This window comes from Triticum aestivum, chromosome 4D, assembly GCF_018294505.1.
Source record: "Triticum aestivum cultivar Chinese Spring chromosome 4D, IWGSC CS RefSeq v2.1, whole genome shotgun sequence".
Lineage (NCBI taxonomy): Eukaryota > Viridiplantae > Streptophyta > Magnoliopsida > Poales > Poaceae > Triticum > Triticum aestivum.
This window is the reverse complement of record NC_057805.1, coordinates 60,120,891-60,145,356: the sequence shown is the minus strand read 5'-3', so window position 1 is coordinate 60,145,356 and position 24,466 is coordinate 60,120,891. Positions and strand designations below refer to the sequence as shown.

The window sequence follows — 24,466 nt, the reverse complement described above, 5'->3', positions numbered from 1 at the left end:
CATATATCAAGCAATAACGAGGTCTAACTCTCTTCCTATGCATTGACATGTCATACAAGAACAATTCATGGACATCAAGTAAAGGCCAATACATAGCATAAGCAGTTTCTTGCATTTTTATCGTGTTGGAAACATAAAGAGGTGGAGATGTAGTTCCTCTCTCATAATAATTGCAAGTAGGAGCAGCAATCACATGCATATTATATTCATCAAAATCATCATGTGTAATGGTAGAATTCAACCCATCAATATAATCCTTAATAAGTGCAAACTTCTCCGGTATAGTGTAGTTGGAAGAATTCAAAAAAGATAACAGGACTATCATGTGTGAGTGCAATAGCAATAATTTCATTCTTAACATAAGGAACTATAGCAAGTTCATCTCCATAAGCATAGTTCATATTGGCATCATGGCCACAAGCATAGCAAGCATCAATTTCATCAAAAAGGGATAATTCAAACGAATCCAAGGGATCATAGCAATCATCATAGCATTCATCCTTCTGTAAGCACGAAGGGAAATTAAACAATGTATGAGTTGACGAGTTACTCTCATTAGAAGGTGGGCACGGGTAGCTAATCCGCTCTTCCTCCTTTTGTTCTTCGCTCTCCTCGTCATCTTTTTCATCTAATGAGCTCATAGTGTCATCAATTTCTTCTTCCATAGTTTCCTGCAAAATATTAGTCTCTACTTGGACAGCGGAGACTTTCTCAATAGACTCATCAATATCGGCATTATATTCATAATTCTCATAGCAATATTTAAGTATAACATAATTTTTAGGTCTGTAAACAGCATCATCATAATTTTCACACTTTTCAAACAAATATTCGATTTCATAAGCACCCTTAAAAGCAACAAGTTCTTCTATTTGTTCCACATCATAGTAATCATATATACCATTAGCATAAGAAGCCAAGGTTTCATTATCACTAAATTTACATGAAAAGCGAAGGTGTGGAGCCTTCACCCTAGAGCAACAAGTATAATCATATCTCAAGCATAAATTCCAAGCATACCGATGCAACATTTCAATTTGATCCCATAAGAGTTTCCCTTTTTTGAATCAAGCGATAATCCCTAAAGTATTCACGTTGATCCAATGTGTCTCCCATTATCAAGTTGAATGGGGTTTTCTCAAGATTATCAAAGTAGTGTTTAATATTTTTCACATAATGAGCATCGAGGGTTTTAGGAGGTTCCCCATCTCCATGAGTAGCAGGTACACCTAATTTTTTTGGTGTTTCGCGTTCTGTATCCATAACAAAAGATAGAGAACAACTTAGAACAGAAATTAAAATCTAATTAGTGATAAAGCAAACAAGCACACACGAGAATATTCACCCCACGCTATTGCTCCCCGGCAACGGCGCCAGAAAAAGGTCTTGATAATCAACAAGTATAGGGGATCAATTGTAGCCTTTCTCGATAAGTAAGAGTGTCGAACCCAACGAGGAGCTAAAGGTAGAACAAATATTCCCTCAAGTTCTATCGACCACCGATACAACTCTACGCACACTTAACGTTTGCTTTACCTAGAACAAGTATAAAACTAGAAGTACTTTGTAGGTGTAAAGGGATAGGTTCGCAAGATAACAAAGAACACGTAAATAAAAGCTAGGGGATGTTTAGATAAAGAAACAATTAAGTTAGTTTTAGTAGAGAGATTTTTGTCACAAGAAAGTTATTTGTCCCTAGGTAATCGATAACTAGACCGGTAATCAATATTGCAATTTATATGAGGGAGAGGCATGAGCTAACATACTTTCTCTACTTGTATCATATGCACTTATGATTGGAACTCTAGCAAGCATCCGCAACTACTAAAGATCATTAAGGTAAAACCCAACCATAGCATTAAGTATCAAGTCCTCTTTACTCCTATACGCAACATCCCACTTACTCGGGTATGTGCTTATGTCACTCACGCTATCCACCATAAGCGAATCATGAACATATTGCAACACCCTACAGCGGGGATCCCTCACGCTTGCGCGACACGGAGAGCACCATAGGACAACACTAATAATAAAACATACAATTCAAACCAATCATGATCATCAATTAACCCATAGGACAAAACGGATCTACTCAAACATCAAAGATAGCCACATATCATTGGATAATAATATATAGCATTGAGCACCATGTTTAAGTAGAGATTACAACGGGTAAAAGAGATGTTACACCGCTGCATAGAGGGGGAGATAATTGGTGATGACGGTGGCGAAGTTGTTGGTGTAGATCGCCGTCACGATGATGGCCCCGGCGACGTTCCGGCGTCACCGGGAGAGAGGGGGAGAGAGCCCACCTCCTTCTTCTTCCTTGACCTGCCCCTAGATGGGAGGAGGGTTTCCCCTCTGGTCCATGGCCTCCATGGCGGCGGAGGGGCGGGAGCCCCTTCGAGATTATCTATCTCTTTGTTTCTCTTCTGTTTCGCGTTTCTGTTTTCTGGCCTTTCACCATTTCTTAAATTCCCGGAGATCCGTAACTCCGATTGGGCTGAAATTTTAACACGATTTTCATCCAGATATAAGATTCCTTGCGGCCGAAGGACACCTCTAACCGACCTACAGGGTGGACACAAGGTTGCCAGGCACGCCCCTTGAGCTTGTGGGCCCCTCGGGCATCTTCTTGCGTTGATTCCGCTTCCCAAAAATCACATATATTCCAAAATAATTCTCCGTAAATTTTTATCGCGTTTGGACTTCGTTTGATATGGACATTCTGCAAAAGAAAAAAACATGCAACAAACAGGAACTGGCACTGGGCACTGGATCAATATGATAGTCCCAAAAATAATATAAGATGTTGCCAAAAGTATATGAAAGTTGTAGAATATTGACATGAAACAATCAAAATTATAGATACGACGGAGATGTATCAATGCACCCTGCAATAGGGAACTGCCAAAGTACACCGCATGGTGTATTGACTTCTTCTTGCAGGAAGTGCATTGCCTCCGCTCATTTGGTGCCGATGACTCTGGTTGGTCCGAACTTGACTCTTCAGTAGGGGTACCATCTTCTTCTCGCACCACTACTAGGGCCGAGCTCACCACCTAGTTGGTAGAGGCTATGTACAAGAGCAGTTTCTCGTTGGGTTTTGGTGCCACTAGTATCGAAGGAGAGGAGAGGTAATTTCATTGTAACATAGAAGAGGCACCTTGTCTGTGTGATCCCATAATCTTTCATGTTTTTCCTCATCCACAACAATTGAGAACAACAACTTGTGGTGGAAACATACTCGGCTTTGGAGGTGGAGATGGAAACACAATTTTGCTTCTTCGAGGGCAACCCTACTAATGAGCGTCCAACAAATTGACATGAATCGGAGGTTCACTTATAATCACTTTGTCTCTGATCCAATCCGCATCCGAATACCCAACAATATCAAACTTTACATGCTTGGGGTACAAAAGCCCTAAACTTGAGGTGTGAACAAGGTATCTATGGATCCTCTTAACCGCCAAATAATGGTTCTCCAGGGGGTACCTTGATATCTTCCGCACATGCATACACTCAACATGATATCCGACCTAGATGCACAAGGTAAAGCAAAGATCCAATGTGTGAGTGGCATACGTTGGGATCAACCGACTTACCATGGAGGCCTTGGTCAAGATGCCATGTAGTAGGCAAAGTGTCTTGCATGGTTCGTCATTTGATATTTGAATTTCTTGAGAATGTCTTTGGTGTACTTGGTTTGAGAGAGAAAATCACTTCATTAAATTGATTATTTGGAAACCGGGGAAGAACTTCAACTCTCTCATAATTGACATCTCAAATTTCTTGGTCATACTCTTGGCGAAATCCTTGCACAAATTTATGTTAGGGGGACCAAATATAATGGCACCCACATAGATTTGACATATGATCAAATTACCCTTAGATCTCCTAATAAAAAGAGTGGCATCGATTTGCCCCATCACAAAACCTTCCTCGAGTAGAAACTCTTTAAGGTGATCATAACAAGCACATGGGGCTTGCTCGAGACTGTACAATGACTCATGGAGTCTATAAAAGTGGTCCTTATGGTGGGGATCAATGAAACTGGTGGCTTAATCATTAATGAGACAAGTTTAAAATATTTATGAATTTAAATAATGCTCTAGAATTCCAAAAAATGTTCATTTTTTCAAAAATATTCATGAACTTAAATTTAAAAAGTCCTGAATTTAAAAATGCTTTAGAACTTTTTCATAAATCTAAAAAATGTTCCCAAACTTAAAATAATGTTCATGATTAAAAATATATTAAAATTTCCAAAATAATGCGGAATATTTTCTTCATTAGTTTAGAATGTATCACGGATTTTTATAATGAGCATAAATTTTAAAAATATTTCAGAATTTAAAACATGTCAAAAAATAAAAATGTTGTCAGCTTTTAAAAGTTTCCACAAATTTAAACATGCTAAAAAATTCAAAAATAGTAACGGATTGTAAAATGTTTCAAAATTTTCAAAAATCTTTAGATGTTTGAAGAATGTTCGGTATTACAAAAAATCAAGTAATTAATATTTTTAGGAAAGTTTTAAAAAAATTCCATGAATTTTAAAAATTCGGAGATTTTTTAAAAATTTAATTATTTTCAAAATATTTCATAATATAAAAGATTCTTGTATTGTAAATAATGTTCTGTGGAATTTAAAAATTGCCAGGTTTATTTTCTTATTATTTTCATTTTTTATTTTAGTTTTATAGTTAATTTTTATATTTTGAATTCGTGAACATTCTTTAAATTCAAGAACATTTATTCCAATTTCATGGATTTTTTAAACCATGGCCATTTTTTAAAATTGACGAATGTTTTCAAAATTCGCATTATTTTTCAAAAATCATGGAAATTTTAAATTCCTGAAACTTTTTTTAAAACTTGCGTCCATTTGAAAATTTCTTGCTCATTTTTAAATTTCCTGATAATTTTTATTTTTCTAAATATTTTTATAATTCATGAACTATTTATGTTGTTGAATAATTTCTGGATAAAATTGTTTAATCTATTAGAAATCGGAGTTGATTTTTCTGTTAGCCACCATCCGTTGATTTTTCTAGAGTGAGCGCCACTTAATGAAAAAACACAGCGTATGAGCGAGCGATTGGCCCGTCCCATAGCGTGTCGCTGCTACAGCAAGCTGTGCATTTTGTGACTCCCAAGTAGCGAGCTACATGCCCCCAAAGAACTGCAGACGCCGCCGCCAGAGAAATTTTGGTCCCGTCGCCTCCGGCTGCCATCTTGGCGCTGAGAGAGGGGGGAGCATCAGATCTTCAAGAGTTCTATATTCTTTGCCAACATCTAATGGTGATCGTAGTTTTGTCAAAATAAAACTACTCTCTTTTTTTTGCGGTGTCATGAAGTTAGAGAGTTTTGTGCATCATACAGCCAATTTTTGGGGTGTGATTAGTTTATGTTAGTGTGTTAAATTTTTTCGTTAGTTTGATTCTTTACGGAGGTGAAATCTTCATCGACACCATGGAGGGGATAATCCCCGGCCAAGTAGCTACACGGCATGCACAACGTGTATCTTCACCGCGGTGATCACCTCCTGATCCCTGATAAATATGTGTTCTATCCTTGCACTGATCTGTTCACAAACATATGTTTTTCTCTGAGTTATTGCTGCATTTTGTGAGCCCTGTCAGGATTAATGAACTATGTTGGTGACTGGACTCTGAAACACTGGAGACACCAACTGTGACATGGCAAAATTGTAGCTACCTTCTTGTTTATACTTTAGTACACTGCAGCTATTTTTGAGCACTTAGAAGCATGCATATGTGCAGTCGATTGCAAAAGCCAAAGTAGGTATACACACATTCTCGCTCGACCAAATACTAGTACGGATGCAGGCAACTCTCAAGTTACGAGACACCATTTCCCACAAAACCGTATTTACGCCTAATGGTGACATTTCTGGTATTCGTCACGAGAGAATTCAGATGCCTAATTCTCCTGGATCACACCTCCTCGGAGTTGCAACTACGGGCGGCTGGTGCCGCCGACGGGCACGTGGTGGTCTGCGCCAGCTTCTTGAGCTTGGCGATGATGGTGACCAGCTTGTTGTCGAGCCGGCTGACGATGCACCGGGGCAGCCACCCCGCCGTCGGGTCAAGCTGCACCACGTAGGTCACGATGCACGACTCGACGCCGTCGTCGTCAAGGAGCTTCTCGACGACCCACCCCGACTGCAGGAGCAGGCCCCGGCCGACGGAGCTCCGGCCCTTGGAGTCCCGTGGCAGAAGGCCCGCCGCGATCTCCTTGGGCAGCGACGCCACGGCCACCACGAGCGTGCCGTCGTCCATGGTCTGGCGCCGCTCGTACACCACGAGGTCTCGGCGGCGGAAGAGGCCGCCCGGCCGCTTGGAGGTGTCGCCGAACTTGAGGTGGATGATGCTCAGGTCGTCGCCCAGCTCCTTGATGTACGTCGCGTCGACGAGGTCAGATTCCCACTGCTGCACGTGATAACAGCAACAGCACATTGGATTGAGATAAACTTTTCACCGGAGGATAATGAAGGGTAAACACATTGATCAGCTTAAATAGAGACGTTGATATGTTTTTTTGTGTGTGTAGTGAACTAGTACATTATTCCAGCTAAGCATAACTAGTTGGCAGGGTTATAATGCAATGTTACTGGGCTAGCTTTTCTTGTGAGGAATATTAGAACAGTAGCTACATCCAAAATGGTAGAAGCTCAATCTACCAGATTAGGGGAACAGGACCAATGGACCATCCGAACATGCATGGTGGGCACCTAGTGGCATGATCACCGAGTGGTGTACTTAAAGAGGTTAGGTATTGATTCCCCCCCCCCCCCCCCCCCCCCCCCCCCCCCAACTTAACTTAGTGTACATAACTTTTGAGTCAAAGAATGGAGAACTGCACGTTCGTCTGTCCTACGCATTTTCTCTTTGCCGCATCAAATTCACGGTTTTATCACATGTCTTCCTTCTGGAATAACTGGAATAAAAACTAGGTCACTTCAAAAGCATTCTATTGGAACTTTCAAGGATTTATATAATTATTTCATATGCATTCTGTTTAATCCCATTTTATTCGTTCAGATTAACTGTAGTTGGAAGATGCATGTGGCTCCACATGCGCGTGGCCAGGTCATATGGGGCGGCCATGCATGTCTGCATGCCGACTGCCACCGAGTAATCACAATAGTTAATTAGCACACATGCATGCATCTAGTTAATCATCCTCGTATTGCGTGCTCTCTGCTCTCTTCTCGCTCTGGGATCTCGAGGTGCCAACTGCCAAATGATTTGGCTCGTACTTGTGGGCTCGCATACTCACGCGTGCCCGCTTGCAGCTGCTCCATGTCAGATAAAATAAGTGTAATAATACCCACCCACAGAATCAATTACTGCCCCCCTTCACGGTTGGCCTGTGCAACGCTAGCTAGGCCGCGAATGGAATTCGGTCACGGGTGTATGCATGCCCCAGGCACGGTAGACATGCACATGTGTTGGGTTGGCAAATCACGCGACGCGTTACCGTCACCTCCGTGGCCAATTAAAGCGGTCATAACTTGTCCAGCGAGTCAAGCCAGCTGCTGCCAAAGTGTCAAGACTAACCTCCCAGTGGTACTCCTACCTAGACTAATCCATCATTATTGGCAAAAATCATACTCCAATAAGTACACTTCTATAGTTCGTGAGCCCAAATCACCCATCAGACACCTCTACAGCAAATTATTACTAATATAGAAGAAGAAGAAGAAGAAGAAGAAGAAATGAATATTTCATATGCGTTACCTTTGCGGCGTCGACGGCGTTCGCGACGGCCATGAACTGCTCCGGCGAGACGGCGTAGAGCAGCCACCGGCTCCGGAACATCTGCCCCGTGCCCGACCGCCGCTTCGCTATCTCCACGCCGTTGCAGTACGCCAGCGTCTGCCACCCGTCGTCCTCCTCGCCGCCTCCTCCACTTCCTTCCCCGCCCCGCCCGGCGCCGCCGGAGTCCGACGCCGCCAGCAGCTCCTGGATGCAGCTCTCGCTAGCGTAGCTCACGTACCTCCTCAAAGAATCCTCACTTATGGACCTATAAACAAATTACAAACACGATCAGGCTTGACCTTCTTGTGAAGATCACACGCACACACCCATCTATACAGGCTGATAAATTCAGAAGCAAAATGGGGGATATGTCCACTGGTTAGCAAGCACACACCATGACCTCGAGCAGACCGAAGGGGAGGATGTGGGGGAGCTGCCATTGCTCATGCTTCTTCTTCTCACCAAGTTTGTGCTTGTGCCTAGGATGATGATGTTTTGATGAGGCAGAGAAATGGATGAAATGGCCGAGCTATGCAGCGAAGCTGTATTAGTAGCCTAGATGGAGCAGGTTTAGCTTTTATATATGGAGAGATTGGAGTTGGAGAGGCGAGGTTTTATGACGGAGAGGAAGAGTGAGTAGGAAATGGAGGTGGAGCCACATGCAGTGATCGTGGCACATGGAGATGTCAGTGACAGAGAGGGCGGTGGCCGGCCGGTGGTGGCTCTGCCCTCCGCCATACACCACAGGGTAAAATAAAGACAAAAGGGCACTAGAAAAATGCAAATATTTTTTTGTACTTTGCTCTCTATGATGGTATTTGTTCGGCTACCTAGGAACTTGGAACTTTACAGCATTTAACTTGATGAAGAGTTGTTGCATGTACATCACTAATTCGCCTAGTGCATCAAGGGGATAGGAGTAGTGACAGGTGTCGCTAAGATGGTGGTTTCAGGTTTACTGATGTAATGCTTTATAAGGTCTCTGAGAATAATTAATAAAATAGCTGCATGCATCGTCCAGATGCGCAGAGGCCGAGTCAATGCTCCTTTTCCAAAAAAAATCACTAATTCGCCTAGTGCGATATATGGAGTACATACAATGTCAAAAAGGAGACCTAATTTGCACCAGAGTTGTTCCTAAGGTGATTTAGTGGTTGCATGCTGTGTATTTAATTAACCCTAGTGCAGTGCAAATGCCAAAGGCGGTAGTAAGGATATATGCTTTTCCTCTGGAGATCACACAATAAAGAGATGAAGAAGCAAAGTTAGATGCCGGGGGAAGGTTTGTGCACATGGCATGTTGGCAGGACTGCTCTACAAAGGAAAGAATTGTGAGCTTTAAGAGACTGACTTAATTATGGTTAAGTGAGATTAAAGTTGTGATTAGAAGGAGAGGTTAGAGGATTGCTTTTGGGGCGCTTGTCCTTCTTTTCTGTGGGGTTTGGGGGCTATGATATGCTTTCATTGCCTATACATGTGCCAACCAAGCTCCATGGAAGGAAGTGAATATATGCCATGTCAGAACCAAGAGGACCATCGTGACCCTTCTCTCAACTAGAATTTTGGTTGTGATATTAAAAGTACTTAGGAAGCAGTAGGTGCCATATTTAGTAGCTCTCGACGTGGAAGAAGGTGAAATGGGATATGCTTTGTAGGCTGAGACTAGCCACAATGGAGAGTAACATATGCTAGTAACATACACATATCCCTAGACTATGTTACTACCTTCATAGTGGATAGTAACATAAGGTGGTGTTTGGTTCTCTAGTCCTAAGATTTTTTCTAGTCCCAACTAAAAAGTCCCTAGTTCCTAAAAAGTCCCTCCCTGTTTGTTTCCAGAGACTAAAAAGTCCCTAGTCCCTTCCTAGAGGTTATTAAATGACCATGTTGCCCCTAGTATATAGAAAAATAACAATCAAACAACACCATGGGGTGGCGGGCCAATGGGTGCATGGAGGGGCATTATTGGAAAAGTCCCAAAAAGACTCTCCTTGAGAGTCTTCTTCATTTAGTCTCAAATGCCTAGTTTAGTCCCAAAAAGTCCCTCCCGTTTGGTAAAAAAGTCTCTAAGAAGGACTTTTTCTAGTCCCTACATAAAAAAGTCCCTGGAAACAAACACCCCCTAAGTATGGTAACATGCAAAGCTTCATTTATTATGTTATAGACTCATATTGCATTGGAACATGTGATGTTACAGTAACTAGCTAAGTTACTACAACTCTCTCTCTTCTCATTAACTCATTGTCACATAAGCAAATTTGCTGAGTTGGACTTAATGTTACTGCTGAAGTTACTCCCACTGTGGCTAGTCTGACAAGTGACAAGCCGTGGGACACGTAAATTTACACACCTGCTCCCTCCTCGCCACACAAATCGACACCTAGCTCGACCGCCATGTGTGGATGCCACCTGGTTGTGGATCCCGGACAGATCAGACGGCATCATCATCCTACCTAGAGGCGCGCATGTAGGCGAGGCCATTGGCTAGGCGATAATCATCACGGCATCGATGGCGCGTAGCCTTAATTAGCAGCACGACGCTCTTGTTGGCGAAAAGTTGAAACTAAGCCCCGAAATCTGGATTTGGTCGCCTTTTGATACGAAGTAAATTCAAGCTCGGTCAGCCGTGTTGTCCTCTGGGGGCTGGCACGTAGTACGTACTGGTACGTGATTGCGTGCCTTTGAATCGGTGGCTAGGTAGGTCGCGCCATGACTTTGGGACTTGATCGCTGTGGCGATTAGCCTGTTCCTTGGACTTGGGCTGTCTGCCCTGAATGCCGCAGAAGGTGGCAACGTGCATGCACCGCCGTGCGTGCGATCGTCGTAAACAAGAGTTAATTAGCGTGCCTAATTCTTCATTGCTCACCAAGCAAGCGCAGTACAGGTACAGCTAGCCGCCTCTACACTTGGATGACAAGCTAGTTTGTATCTGTACGTGCATGAGGAGCTGCCGAGCATGTATAGTCCACGCGCTTTACCTGCCACCCACATACGATGGGTGCCAACATCCTGACCTAGATCACACTACCAAGAAAATCAGTTGGACCAGATGGATCCATGCATCCACCCACTGAGATCGGAACGCGGTGCATCCTGCATCATGCATGCATGCGGCCCAGCCGTAGTGGAAAAAGCTCCACGACCATTCGGAGCTGCACTGCATTGACTAACTAAAGTCGCTACTAAATTCATCGGCTGGGCGGTGGCAAGCTGTTGCGGCGTCACTTTGTTTTGCCGATAGATAGCCGGGTTGACATTTGGTGAAGCCGGTTAACGTGGGCTCGTGCATAACGATACAGACCGATGGTCAACCCCTCCTGCCATGCATGTGCTGCATGATATGCTGGTGCTCAATCGTGCATGGACAGCACTGGTTGACTGTTGGCCATGCATGCATGCCTGCTGATCACTGATTAGATTGAGATTAATATATGTGGCCATGCATTGGTCAACTGTTTGCAACCGGACAAGGGAAGAAGAATAAAATATTCACATCAATAGAAAAGTTCCAAGCTCTCATTTTCAACAATCAAACGAACAAAGCGCCAATAGAGCTGGAAATTGCTTTTGGAGGACTGGCTCGATGGACAGAGCCGTAGTTAGGGACTTACTAGGGTGGATAGAAAAAATGTTGGACCTACGAAAGAACTTATATGTAACCTACGTAATTTCCTTTCCACGAATCAAACAACCCCTCTGAATTTCAGGGTGGGCCTGCGCCCCATCTAACGACCAGTGAAAAACTGCCAAATCACCCTGTAACCTCCTTACTACGTAATCCTCGGTAGGTGTAGCAAAGCTCGGGAGGATACAGAGATCCATAAACTACCTGGAATTACCCCATAACCTTAGGAGCTCAATGGTGACTTCAGAAGCTCAGTAGCTATGTGTTCGCTAGGGCATGTCACGTGTCCAGTGTGTGTGTCTCGTCTCAGGCCAATTGGTTTGACGGGAGGCTGTCGGGTGGCCCAAGCATGAATGGTTTGAGTTATGGAAAGACTGCATCAACGGCTAGATCCGTGGAATGAGTATGGTGGCTCCTTGATGGCCGTGGCGGTGATCTTAGGCGGGAAGATTTGTCACCCATCCTCTAGTGCCACTGCCTCCTCTCGTCACCATTGTCGGCGGTGGGACACTCCTCCTCGGAATATGATCGGCTTGGCGGCTCCATGAGGCTTGCACTTCATTGGCACATGGCCGCAAGGAGTGCCGGGAGAGGTGCGCAGCCTCGTCCGAAAGACACCACGGTGGTTCTCCACCGAATACTGGTTTGCGCAGCTTTTGGATCACCGTTTTGTACCCTATGCAAAATTCTTGTTCTCCCCCTCATTAGTCGGACACAATAACGAACTTGCGTTGTTACCTTGTTGAAGCGTCGTCTTCATGCCGACTGCCCTTGATTGATTGGTCTTTGCATCTAGGATGAAAATACTTGTCCAAGCCATCTTTGGTTGGACGCGGCAACAGTGGGGCAAGGGTGTTATCCTTTCTTGAAGGCATGTTAATCATCATTTTGTCAATAGGCGAGGACAGAAAAATAACTTATTTTTCTTACAAAGTTGCCTGTTATTTGGGTTTAGCAATAAAAATATAAATTTGTCAATAGGTGAGGACTCAAAATAAACATTTTTCTTCTTATTTTAACTCAGTTATGGTTCTGTGCATCAATAGATGCAGAGGCTCGGGCATAATCTCTTTTCTGGAGAAGCCTAAACAAGTAGTTATATTTCAAGGATTTTGCTTGGTGTGAAGTGTGAACAATGTATCAGCTCAGACTGCCAAGAGAAGATCTCGCACATGACACCATTCATCAATCATATTGGTTTATTCAAAGAAGCTGATAAGCTTCTCTTCTCTCCATAAATCCAGTGCTGCTGGACTGCTGGTCCATCGGCATGCATCTACTTAGCCGGTGCATCAGTTTACTGTTTGACCACAACGGTCTGCATGCTTTAATGTATGAAACAGTTGATTGACTGGTCTACTGCTGTGTGATCTCACAGTGTTCATGGCAGCATCATGTGGCCTGCAAAATAATTAATGCATGGCAGATCAGGAGATGCTACATGATTCAGAGACCGGTGGTGACTCTGACACCGACGAGCTGGTAACATGGCCGAGACAAGCTCCATCTCCCAGCAGACGATCACCCATCAAGACACGTGGCAGCAAACGGTAATCAATCCAGCATCGACGGTTGCAGTCTGCTATCGAAAACCATACGTGTTTGTTTCTGCTGGCCTCAGACTGGAGTTATCGAAATCCATCAGCATGAGAACAGACTGAAAAGAGCAGGATGAGTCTTGTTGGATTAATAATGGCAATTTTACCCATGGGTACGGATACCCGCGGATACCGTACCCGCGTGGGCAGGTATGGGTGGGCGTAATTTTATAGTACCCATACCCTACCCGATAAGACATGGGTAGGGCACGGGTATAGTATCTGTGGATATACCCATACCCTATCCGTTTATACTACATGTTATTTGGTGAAGTGTGTCATGAACTTGTGAACCTATATGAAAGTTGTCACCTAGTGTCAATTTGAATGGAGATAATTTGCATATATCCATCCATCTGTTATTGAGTTGGGATAAATGTTTCTTTGTCAAATGTGCTATGGATAAATTTAAAATTATGAATAACTTGTTTACTGTTTGACCTACCTGTTGGGTACCCAATGGGTATAGGTACCTGTCGAGTATGGGTATAGGTATGGGTAAAGTTTTGTACCATGGGTACGGGTATGAATAGAATTTTGTACCCATTGACTATACGGGTATGAGTATGGTATTGCTCTACCCGCCTCATACTCTACCCATTGTCATCCTTATGTTGGATCAATCAAGTGTAGTCACGATGTCGAGAAGACGAAGAGAAAAAAAAAAGGTCACCTGTTTGCCCACTGATCACAAAGAGAATCGTAGACGCCACAGAAGGGCAATGTTCCATAGAGATGACCAGTGCACCGACTTGAGTTTTATTCATCGCCTAACTGGTCCAAAAGTTAGTTCTCATAATCCTCTTTCAGGCTTTCAGCATATACTTGAATACTCCCTCCGCCTCAAATTAAGTGATTTAACTTTATACTCCCTTCGTCTCAAAATAAATGTCTCAACTTTATATTAATTTTAATATAAAATTATTTTAAACTTAAGATACTTATTTTGGAACAAAGGAAACAATAGCATAGGATACTCCTAGACAATATTGAGAAAACTCAGTCCCCATGACAGATGCCACCACAGTATCCAAACAGTTCGAAACGTCAACTTGTTCTTGAAAAATGACAAGATGGCAGATCACACAACAAAACAAAAAGAAACTGTTGCATGATTGTAAGAGCGAGTGTGGGGAGCAGAGTCTGACTTCAGCCCTGTAGTTTATTTAGGCCAACTTCAATGCGCGACCTCATCCTGTTCGGCCCGTCCGTTTAAGGCAAAACGAACAGACCTCACGACCCAACGCGGGACACCCTAAATCCATATTGTTCGTTTGGTGTCCGGTCAGACCCTTTTCGAGCGCAAACATGCGTTCGGTTTGGGTCCAGGCGGACAGCAAACGGACGCGCCGCTCGTCCGCACCGAGGCCGCTGGCAGGCGACCACCTACCTCCCACCGCCCAACATAAATACGCATGCGCGGTCGGCCCCATCTGTCATCCGCCCAGGCGCGCGGTAGGCGTCCTTCTTAAATGGGAAGCCGTGGACCGGTCGCAGTCCACGATCCCACTCCAGTCGTCGCGGCCTCCTCGAAACCTAACACCGAAACCCTAGCTCTCCCTTCCCCTTCCTCGAGCTCGCCGGCCACCGACAGCCATGGGGTGGTGGAACACCGGCCGCAAGGGGGCGCACAACCACGAGGCTGGCTCGTCCTCGGGCCGCCGACGCCGCGGCGTCAAAGCAGAGGTCGCATCACCCCCACAGCACGCCCCACGGAGGGCCCCGCGCCTGCCCCATTCACCATCAACCCTACGGTCGGCGGCGAGCGCGACCGGCAGTACATCCACGTGGATGTTTGCCGTCGTTATTGGGAGACGAGGACGCCGCTCCCCTGGAGCGACGTTCATCTCCCCAATAACTGGCATCTGTCCGCGGACCGGGTGCCGATCCCGCCGGTCCCAACGAGCGGCCGTGCGTGCCGCGAGGAGATCGAACGCCGCCGCTGCCTCTTGCCAGACGACCTCTACTACGACCCCGGGTATGCCGTCGACTCCGGCCTCTGGGACACTTGGTTGCGGGGCGATCACGACACGCGGCGCGCGTCCTTCTTTGCCGACACCTCATCGGGGCCGCGACGACCACATGAGCGCCACGCGCGTGCTCTGAGCCCTCCCCACGTGTACGGGCATACGCGGGTGCGCGGCATCACGCCGACGCCGTCGCCGTCGCCTTCGCCCTCTCCGTCGCCACCACCACCTCCTCGCATGACAGAGGAGGAGGAGGCCCGGCTCCTTCAACGTGTCATGGAATACTCCATGAACACGCATGATGAGCGCCAATGGGAGGGCCTGGAGACGATTGTTGCCCTCTCTGCGGCCGGCGACGTGGCCGTGCCGGAGCTGGAGATGAGGGAGAAGGTGAAGGAGGAGGTGCTGGAGGAGCAGCCCGTCGCTGCGTTCCACCTGGGCCTGGTGGGCCAGGGGTAGTGCTGGTCGTGCACGGCCGCCGACATGGCCGATGCCGTGGGGGACGTGAACTGGTGCTCTACGCCGCCACGCTCACCGGAGCGCGAGACGTCGCCACGGGATGAGGTGGTGTAGGCGCCTCCTGTTGGAAATATGCCCTAAAGGCAATAATAAATGGTTATTATTATATTTCTTTGTTCATGGTAATTGTCTATTATTCATGCTATAATTGTATTGTCCGGAAATCGTGATACATGTGTGAATACATAGACCACAACCTGTCCCTAGTAAGCCTCTAGTTGACTAGCTCGTTGATCAACAGATAGTCACGGTTTCCTGACTATGGACATTGGATGTCATTGATAACGGGATCACATCATTAGGAGAATGATGTGATGGACAAGACCCAATCCTAAGCATAGCATAAAAGATCGTGTAGTTTCGTTTGCTAGAGCTTTTCCAATGTCAAGTATCTTTTCCTTAGACCATGAGATCGTGCAACTCCCGGATACCGTAGGAGTGCTTTGGGTGTGCCAAACGTCACAACGTAACTGGGTGACTATAAAGGTGCACTACGGGTATCTCCGAAAGTGTCTGTTGGGTTGGCACGGATCGAGACTGGGATTTGTCACTCCGTATGACGGAGAGGTATCTCTGGGCCCACTCGGTAATGCATCATCATAATGAGCTCAATGTGACTAAGGCGTTAGTCACGGGATCATGCATTGCGGTACGAGTAAAGAGACTTGCCGGTAACGAGATTGAACAAGGTATTGGGATACCGACGATCGAATCTCGGGCAAGTAACATACCGATTGACAAAGGGAATTGTATACGGGATTGATTGAATCCTCGACACCGTGGTTCATCCGATGAGATCATCGTGGAACATGTGGGAGCCAACATGGGTATCCAGATCCCGCTGTTGGTTATTGACCGGAGAGGCGTCTCGGTCATGTCTGCATGTCTCCCGAACCCGTAGGGTCTACACACTTAAGGTCCGGTGACGCTAGGGTTGTAGAGATATATGTATGCGGAAACCCGAAAGTTGTTCGGAGTCCCGGATGAGATCCCGGACGTCACGAGAGGTTCCGGAATGGTCCGGAGGTGAAGAATTATATATAGGAAGTCCAGTTTCGGCCACCGGGAAAGTTTCGGGGGTTATCGGTATTGTACCGGGACCACCGGAAGGGTCCCGGGGGTCCACCGGGTGGGGCCACCTGTCCCGGAGGGCCCCGTGGGCTGAAAGTGGAAGGGAACCAGCCCCTAGTGGGCTGGGGCGCCCCCCTTGGGCCTCCCCCCATGCGCCTAGGGTTGGGAACCCTAGGGGGGAGTTCCCCCTTGCCTTGGGGGGCAAGGCACCCCTTCCCCCCCACTTGGCCGCCGCCCCCCCCTTGGATCTGATCTCCAGGGCCGGCGCCCCCCCCAGGGGGCCTATATAAAGGGGGGGAGGGAGGGCAGCACACAACAGCCTTGGGCGCCTCCCTCCTCCCCTGCAACACCTCTCTCTCTCTCTCGTAGAAGCTCGGCGAAGCCCTGCACGAGACCCGCTACATCCACCACCACGCCGTCGTGCTGCTGGATCTCCATCAACCTCTCCTTCCCCCTTGCTGGATCAAGAAGGAGGAGACGTCGCTGCACCGTACGTGTGTTGAACGCGGAGGTGCCGTCCGTTCGGCACTCGGTCATCGGTGATTTGGATCACGGCGAGTACGACTCCGTCATCCACGTTCATTGGAACGCTTCCGCTCGCGATCTACAAGGGTACGTAGATGCACTCCCTTCCCCTCGTTGCTAGTACACTCCATAGATGCATCTTGGTGAACGTAGGAAAATTTTAAAATTATGCTACGATTCCCAACAGTGGCATCATGAGCCAGGCCTATGCGTAGTTACTATGCACGAGTAGAACACAAAGCAGTTGTGGGCGTTGAGTTTGCCAATTCTTCTTGCCGCTACTAGTCGTTTCTTGTTTCGGCGGCATTGTAGGATGAAGCGGCCCGGACCGACCTTACACGTACGCTTACGTGAGACAGGTTCCACCGACTGACATGCACTAGTTGCATAAGGTGGCTAGCGGGTGTCTGTCTCTCCTACTTTAGTCGGAACGGATTCGATGAAAAGGGTCCTTATGAAGGGTAAATAGAAATTGGCAAATCACGTTGTGGTCATACGTAGGTAAGAAACGTTCTTGCTAGAAACCTACAAACCACGTAAAAACTTGCAACAACAATTAGAGGACGTCTAACTTGTTTTTGCAGCAAGTGCTATGTGATGTGATATGGCCAGAAGATGTGATGAATGATATATGTGATGTATGAGATTGATCATATTCTTGTAATAGGAATCACGACTTGCATGTCGATGAGTATGACAACCGGCAGGAGCCATAGGAGTTGTCTTTATTATTTTGTATGACCTGCGTGTCATTAAATAAACGCCATGTAAATTACTTTACTTTATTGCTAAACGCGTTAGCCATAGAAGTAGAAGTAATCGTTGGCGTGACGACTTCATGAAGACACAATGATGGAGATCATGATGATGGAGATCATGGTGTCATGCCGGTGACAAAGATGATCATGGTGCCCCGAAGATGGAGATCAAAGGAGCATGATGATATTGGCCATATCATGTCACTATTTGATTGCATGTGATGTTTATCATGTTTTTGCATCTTATTTGCTTAGAACGACGGTAGCAAGTAGGATGATCCCTTATAATAATTTCAAGAAAGTGTTCACCCTAACTGTGCACCGTTGCGAAGGTTCGTTGTTTCGAAGCACCACGTGATGATCGGGTGTGATAGATTCTAACGTTCGAATACAACGGGTGTTGACGAGCCTAGCATGTACAGACATGGCCTCGGAACACACGCAATACACTTAGGTTCACTTGACGAGCCTAGCATGTACAGACATGGCCTCGGAACACGGAGGACCGAAAGGTCGAGCATGAGTCGTATAGAAGATACGATCAACATGGAGATGTTCACCGATCTTGACTAGTCCGTCTCACGTGATGATCGGACACGGCCTAGTCGAATTCGGATCATGTTTCACTTAGATGACTAGAGGGATGTCTATCTGAGTGGGAGTTCATTAAATAATTTGATTATATGAACTTAATTATCATGAACTTAGTCTAAATCTTTACACTATGTATTGTAGATCAAATGGCCCACGTTGTCCTCAATTTCAACGCGTTCCTAGAGAAAACCAAGCTGAAAGATGATGGCAGCAACTATACGGACTGGGTCCGGAACCTGAGGATCATCCTCATAGCAGCCAAGAAAGATTATGTCTTAGAAGCACCGCTAGGTGAAGCACCAATCCCTGAGAACCAAGACGTTATGAACGCTTGGCAGCAGCGTGCTGATGATTACTCCCTCGTTCAGTGCGGCATGCTTTACAGCTTAGAACCGGGTCTCCAAAAGCGTTTTGAGAAACATGGAGCATATGAGATGTTCGAGGAGCTGAAACTGGTTTTTCAAGCTCATGCCCGGGTCGAGAGATATGATGTCTCCGACAAGTTCTTCAGCTGTAAAATGGAGGAGAACAGTTCTGTTAGTGAGCACATACTCAGAATGTCTGGGTTGCACAACCGCTTGTCTCAGCTGGGAGTTAATCTCCCGGATGACGCGGTCATTGACAGAATCCTCCAGTCGCTTCCACCAAGCTACAAGAGCTTTGTGATGAACTACAATATGCAGGGGATGGAAAAGACCATTCCCGAGGTATATTCAATGCTGAAATCAGCTGAGGTAGAGATCAGAAAAGAACATCAAGTGTTGATGGTGAATAAAACCACTAAGTTCAAGAAGGGCAAGGGTAAGAAGAACTTCAAGAAGGACGGCAAGGGAGTTGCCGCGCCCGGTAAGCCAGTTACCGGGAAGAAGTCAAAGAATGGACCCAAGCCCGAGACTGAGTGCTTTTATTGCAAGGGAAGTGGTCACTGGAAGCGGAACTGCCCCAAATATTTAGCGGACAAGAAGAAGGCCGGCAACACCCAAGGTATATGTGATATACAAGTAATTGATGTGTACCTTACCAGTACTCGTAGTAGCTCCTGGGTATTTGATACCGGTGCGGTTGCTCATATTTGTAACTCAAAGCAGGAACTACGGAATAAACGGAGACTGGCAAAGGACGAGGTGACGATGCGCGTCGGGAATGGTTCCAAGGTCGATGTGATCGCCGTTGGCACGCTACCTCTGCATCTACCCACGGGATTAGTTTTAAACCTCAATAATTGTTATTTAGTGCCAGCTTTGAGCATGAACATTGTATCTGGATCTCGTTTAATTCGAGATGGCTACTCATTTAAATCTGAGAATAATGGTTGTTCTATTTATTTGAGAGATATGTTTTATGGTCATGCCCCGCTGGTCAATGGTTTATTTTTGATGAATCTCGAACGTGATGTTACACATGTTCATAGTGTGAATACCAAAAGATGTAAAGTTGATAACGATAGTCCCACATACTTGTGGCACTGCCGCCTTGGTCACATTGGTGTCAAGCGCATGAAGAAGCTCCATGCAGATGGACTTTTGGAGTCTCTTGATTACGAATCATTTGACACGTGCGAACCATGCCTCATGGGTAAGATGACCAAGACTCCGTTCTCCGGAACAATGGAGCGAGCAACCAACTTATTGGAAATCATACATACCGATGTGTGTGGTCCAATGAGTGTTGAGGCTCGCGGAGGATATCGTTATGTTCTCACTCTCACTGATGATTTAAGTAGATATGGGTATGTCTACCTAATGAAACACAAGTCTGAAACCTTTGAAAAGTTCAAGGAATTTCAGAGTGAAGTCGAGAATCAACGTGACAGAAAAATAAAATTCTTACGATCAGATCGTGGTGGAGAATATTTAAGTCACGAATTTGGTACACACTTAAGGAAATGTGGAATAGTTTCACAACTCACGCCGCCTGGAACACCTCAGAGAAATGGTGTGTCCGAACGTCGTAATCGCACTCTATTGGATATGGTGCGATCTATGATGTCTCTTACCGATTTACCGCTCTCATTTTGGGGTTATGCTTTAGAGACTGCCGCATTCACTTTAAATAGGGCACCGTCTAAATCCGTTGAGACGACACCGTATGAATTATGGTTTGGGAAGAAACCTAAGCTGTCGTTTCTAAAAGTTTGGGGATGCGATGCTTATGTCAAGAAACTTCAACCTGAAAAGCTCGAACCCAAATCGGAAAAATGCGTCTTCATAGGATACCCTAAGGAAACTATTGGGTATACCTTCTACCTCAGATCCGAAGGCAAGATCTTCGTTGCCAAGAACGGGTCCTTTCTAGAGAAGGAGTTTCTCTCGAAAGAATTGAGTGGGAGGAAAGTGGAACTTGATGAGGTGATAGTCACCCCTTCCGAACCGGAAAGTAGCGCAGCGCGGGAAAATGTTCCTGTGGTGCCTACACCGACTGGGGAGGAAGTTAATGATGATGATCATGAAACTTCAGATCAAGTTACTGAACTTCGTAGGTCCACAAGGACACGTTCCGCACCAGAGTGGTACGGCAACCCTGTCCTGGAAATCATGTTGTTAGACAACGGTGAACCTTCGAACTATGAAGAAGCGATGGCGGGCCCGGATTCCGACAAATGGCTAGAAGCCATGAAATCCGAGATAGAATCCATGTATGAAAACAAAGTATGGACTTTGACTGACTTGCCCGATGAGCGGCGAGCCATAGAAAACAAATGGATCTTTAAGAAGAAGACGGACGCAGATGGTAATGTGACCATCTACAAAGCTCGACTTGTCGCTAAGGGTTATCGACAAGTTCAAGGGGTTGACTACGATGAGACTTTCTCACCCGTAGCGAAGCTGAAGTCCGTCCGAATCATGTTAGCAATTGCCGCATACTATGATTATGAGATATGGCAGATGGACGTCAAAACGGCATTCCTTAATGGCTTCCTTAAGGAAGAGTTGTATATGATGCAGCCGGAAGGTTTTGTCGATCCTAAGAATGCTAACAAAGTATGCAAGCTCCAACGCTCAATCTATGGGCTGGTGCAAGCATCTCGGAGTTGGAACATTCGCTTTGATGAGATGATCAAAGCGTTTGGGTTTACACAGACTTATGGAGAAGCCTGTGTTTACAAGAAAGTGAGTGGGAGCTCTGTAGCATTTCTCATATTATATGTGGATGACATACTATTGATGGGAAATGATATAGAATTCTTGGAAAGTATAAAGGCCTATTTGAATAAGTGTTTTTCAATGAAGGACCTTGGAGAAGCTGCTTATATATTAGGCATCAAGATCTATAGGGATAGATCAAGACGCCTCATTGGTCTTTCACAGAGTACATACCTTGACAAGATATTGAAGAAGTTCAATATGGATCAGTCCAAGAAGGGGTTCTTGCCTGTATTGCAAGGTGTGCAATTGAGCACGGCTCAATGCCCGACCACGGCACAAGATATAGAAGAGATGAGTGTCATCCCCTATGCCTCGGCCATAGGGTCTATTATGTATGCCATGCTGTGTACCAGACCTGATGTAAACCTTGCCGTAAGTTTGGTAGGAAGGTACCAAAGTAATCCCGGCAAGGAACACTGGACAGCGGTCAAGAATATCCTGAAGTACCTGAAGAGGACTAAGGATATGTTTCTCGTTTATGGAGGTGACGAAGAGCTCGTCGTAAAGGGTTACGTCGACGCTAGCTTCGACACAGATCTGGATGACTCGAAGTCACAGACCGGATACGTGTATATTTTGAATAGAGGAGCAGTAAGCTGGTGCAGTTGCAAGCAAAGCGTCGTGGCGGGATCTACATGTGAAGCGGAGTACATGGCAGCCTCAGAGGCAGCACAGGAAGCAGTCTGGATGAAGGAGTTCATTACCGACCTAGGGGTGATTCCCAATGCGTCGGGCCCAATGACTCTCTTCTGTGACAACACTGGAGCTATTGCCCTTGCGAAGGAGCCCAGGTTTCACAGGAAGACCAGGCATATCAAGCGTCGCTTCAACTCCATTCGTGAAAGTGTTCAAAATGGAGACATAGATATTTGTAAAGTACACACGGACCTGAATGTAGCAGATCCGTTGACTAAACCTCTCCCTAGGGCAAAACATGATCAACACCAGGACGCAATGGGTGTTCGATTCATCACAATGTAACTAGATTATTGACTCTAGTGCAAGTGGGAGACTGTTGGAAATATGCCCTAGAGGCAATAATAAATGGTTATTATTATATTTCTTTGTTCATGGTAATTGTCTATTATTCATGCTATAATTGTATTGTCCGGAAATCGTGATACATGTGTGAATACATAGACCACAACCTGTCCCTAGTAAGCCTCTAGTTGACTAGCTCGTTGATCAACAGATAGTCACGGTTTCCTGACTATGGACATTGGATGTCATTGATAACGGGATCACATCATTAGGAGAATGATGTGATGGACAAGACCCAATCCTAAGCATAGCATAAAAGATCGTGTAGTTTCGTTTGCTAGAGCTTTTCCAATGTCAAGTATCTTTTCCTTAGACCATGAGATCGTGCAACTCCCGGATACCGTAGGAGTGCTTTGGGTGTGCCAAACGTCACAACGTAACTGGGTGACTATAAAGGTGCACTACGGGTATCTCCGAAAGTGTCTGTTGGGTTGGCACGGATCGAGACTGGGATTTGTCACTCCGTATGACGGAGAGGTATCTCTGGGCCCACTCGGTAATGCATCATCATAATGAGCTCAATGTGACTAAGGCGTTAGTCACGGGATCATGCATTGCGGTACGAGTAAAGAGACTTGCCGGTAACGAGATTGAACAAGGTATTGGGATACCGACGATCGAATCTCGGGCAAGTAACATACCGATTGACAAAGGGAATTGTATACGGGATTGATTGAATCCTCGACACCGTGGTTCATCCGATGAGATCATCGTGGAACATGTGGGAGCCAACATGGGTATCCAGATCCCGCTGTTGGTTATTGACCGGAGAGGCGTCTCGGTCATGTCTGCATGTCTCCCGAACCCGTAGGGTCTACACACTTAAGGTCCGGTGACGCTAGGGTTGTAGAGATATATGTATGCGGAAACCCGAAAGTTGTTCGGAGTCCCGGATGAGATCCCGGACGTCACGAGAGGTTCCGGAATGGTCCGGAGGTGAAGAATTATATATAGGAAGTCCAGTTTCGGCCACCGGGAAAGTTTCGGGGGTTATCGGTATTGTACCGGGACCACCGGAAGGGTCCCGGGGGTCCACCGGGTGGGGCCACCTGTCCCGGAGGGCCCCGTGGGCTGAAAGTGGAAGGGAACCAGCCCCTAGTGGGCTGGGGCGCCCCCCTTGGGCCTCCCCCCATGCGCCTAGGGTTGGGAACCCTAGGGGGGGGGAGTTCCCCCTTGCCTTGGGGGGCAAGGCACCCCTTCCCCCCCACTTGGCCGCCGCCCCCCCCCTTGGATCTGATCTCCAGGGCCGGCGCCCCCCCAGGGGGCCTATATAAAGGGGGGGAGGGAGGGCAGCACACAACAGCCTTGGGCGCCTCCCTCCTCCCCTGCAACACCTCTCTCTCTCTCTCTCTCTCTCTCTCTCGTAGAAGCTCGGCGAAGCCCTGCACGAGACCCGCTACATCCACCACCACGCCGTCGTGCTGCTGGATCTCCATCAACCTCTCCTTCCCCCTTGCTGGATCAAGAAGGAGGAGACGTCGCTGCACCGTACGTGTGTTGAACGCGGAGGTGCCGTCCGTTCGGCACTCGGTCATCGGTGATTTGGATCACGGCGAGTACGACTCCGTCATCCACGTTCATTGGAACGCTTCCGCTCGCGATCTACAAGGGTATGTAGATGCACTCCCTTCCCCTCGTTGCTAGTACACTCCATAGATGCATCTTGGTGAACGTAGGAAAATTTTAAAATTATGCTACGATTCCCAACACCTCCCACCTTCCAGGGATCGGCCCACCTCTGGACGCCGCCGCCCTACATCGACTTCACTGGCGACGACGCGTGAGGAGACAGCGACGGGCACGACATCGACGGCACAGCAGGAGCGCGCGGGCGG

At 46.4% G+C, this 24,466-nt stretch overlaps 1 protein-coding gene across 2 annotated transcripts; it reads right to left on the bottom strand.

Annotated features, from left to right (window-relative positions):
- Positions 1–5,703: 5,703 nt before the first annotated feature.
- On the bottom strand, positions 5,704–8,544 carry LOC123096201 (uncharacterized). 2 transcript variants are annotated; one of them, XM_044517847.1, is made up of 3 exons: positions 8,188–8,544; positions 7,767–8,052; positions 5,704–6,455 (listed from the first exon to the last, which is right to left on the bottom strand). In XM_044517847.1, exons 1-3 carry the CDS (start codon positions 8,232–8,234, stop codon positions 5,961–5,963), a joined length of 828 nt encoding a protein of 275 aa, XP_044373782.1. In that variant the 5' UTR covers positions 8,235–8,544; the 3' UTR covers positions 5,704–5,960. The 2 variants fall into 2 exon arrangements, with proteins under 2 accessions (XP_044373782.1, XP_044373781.1); XM_044517846.1 differs by having other exon boundaries at positions 8,182–8,506.
- Between the last annotated feature and the right edge of the window lie 15,922 nt (positions 8,545–24,466).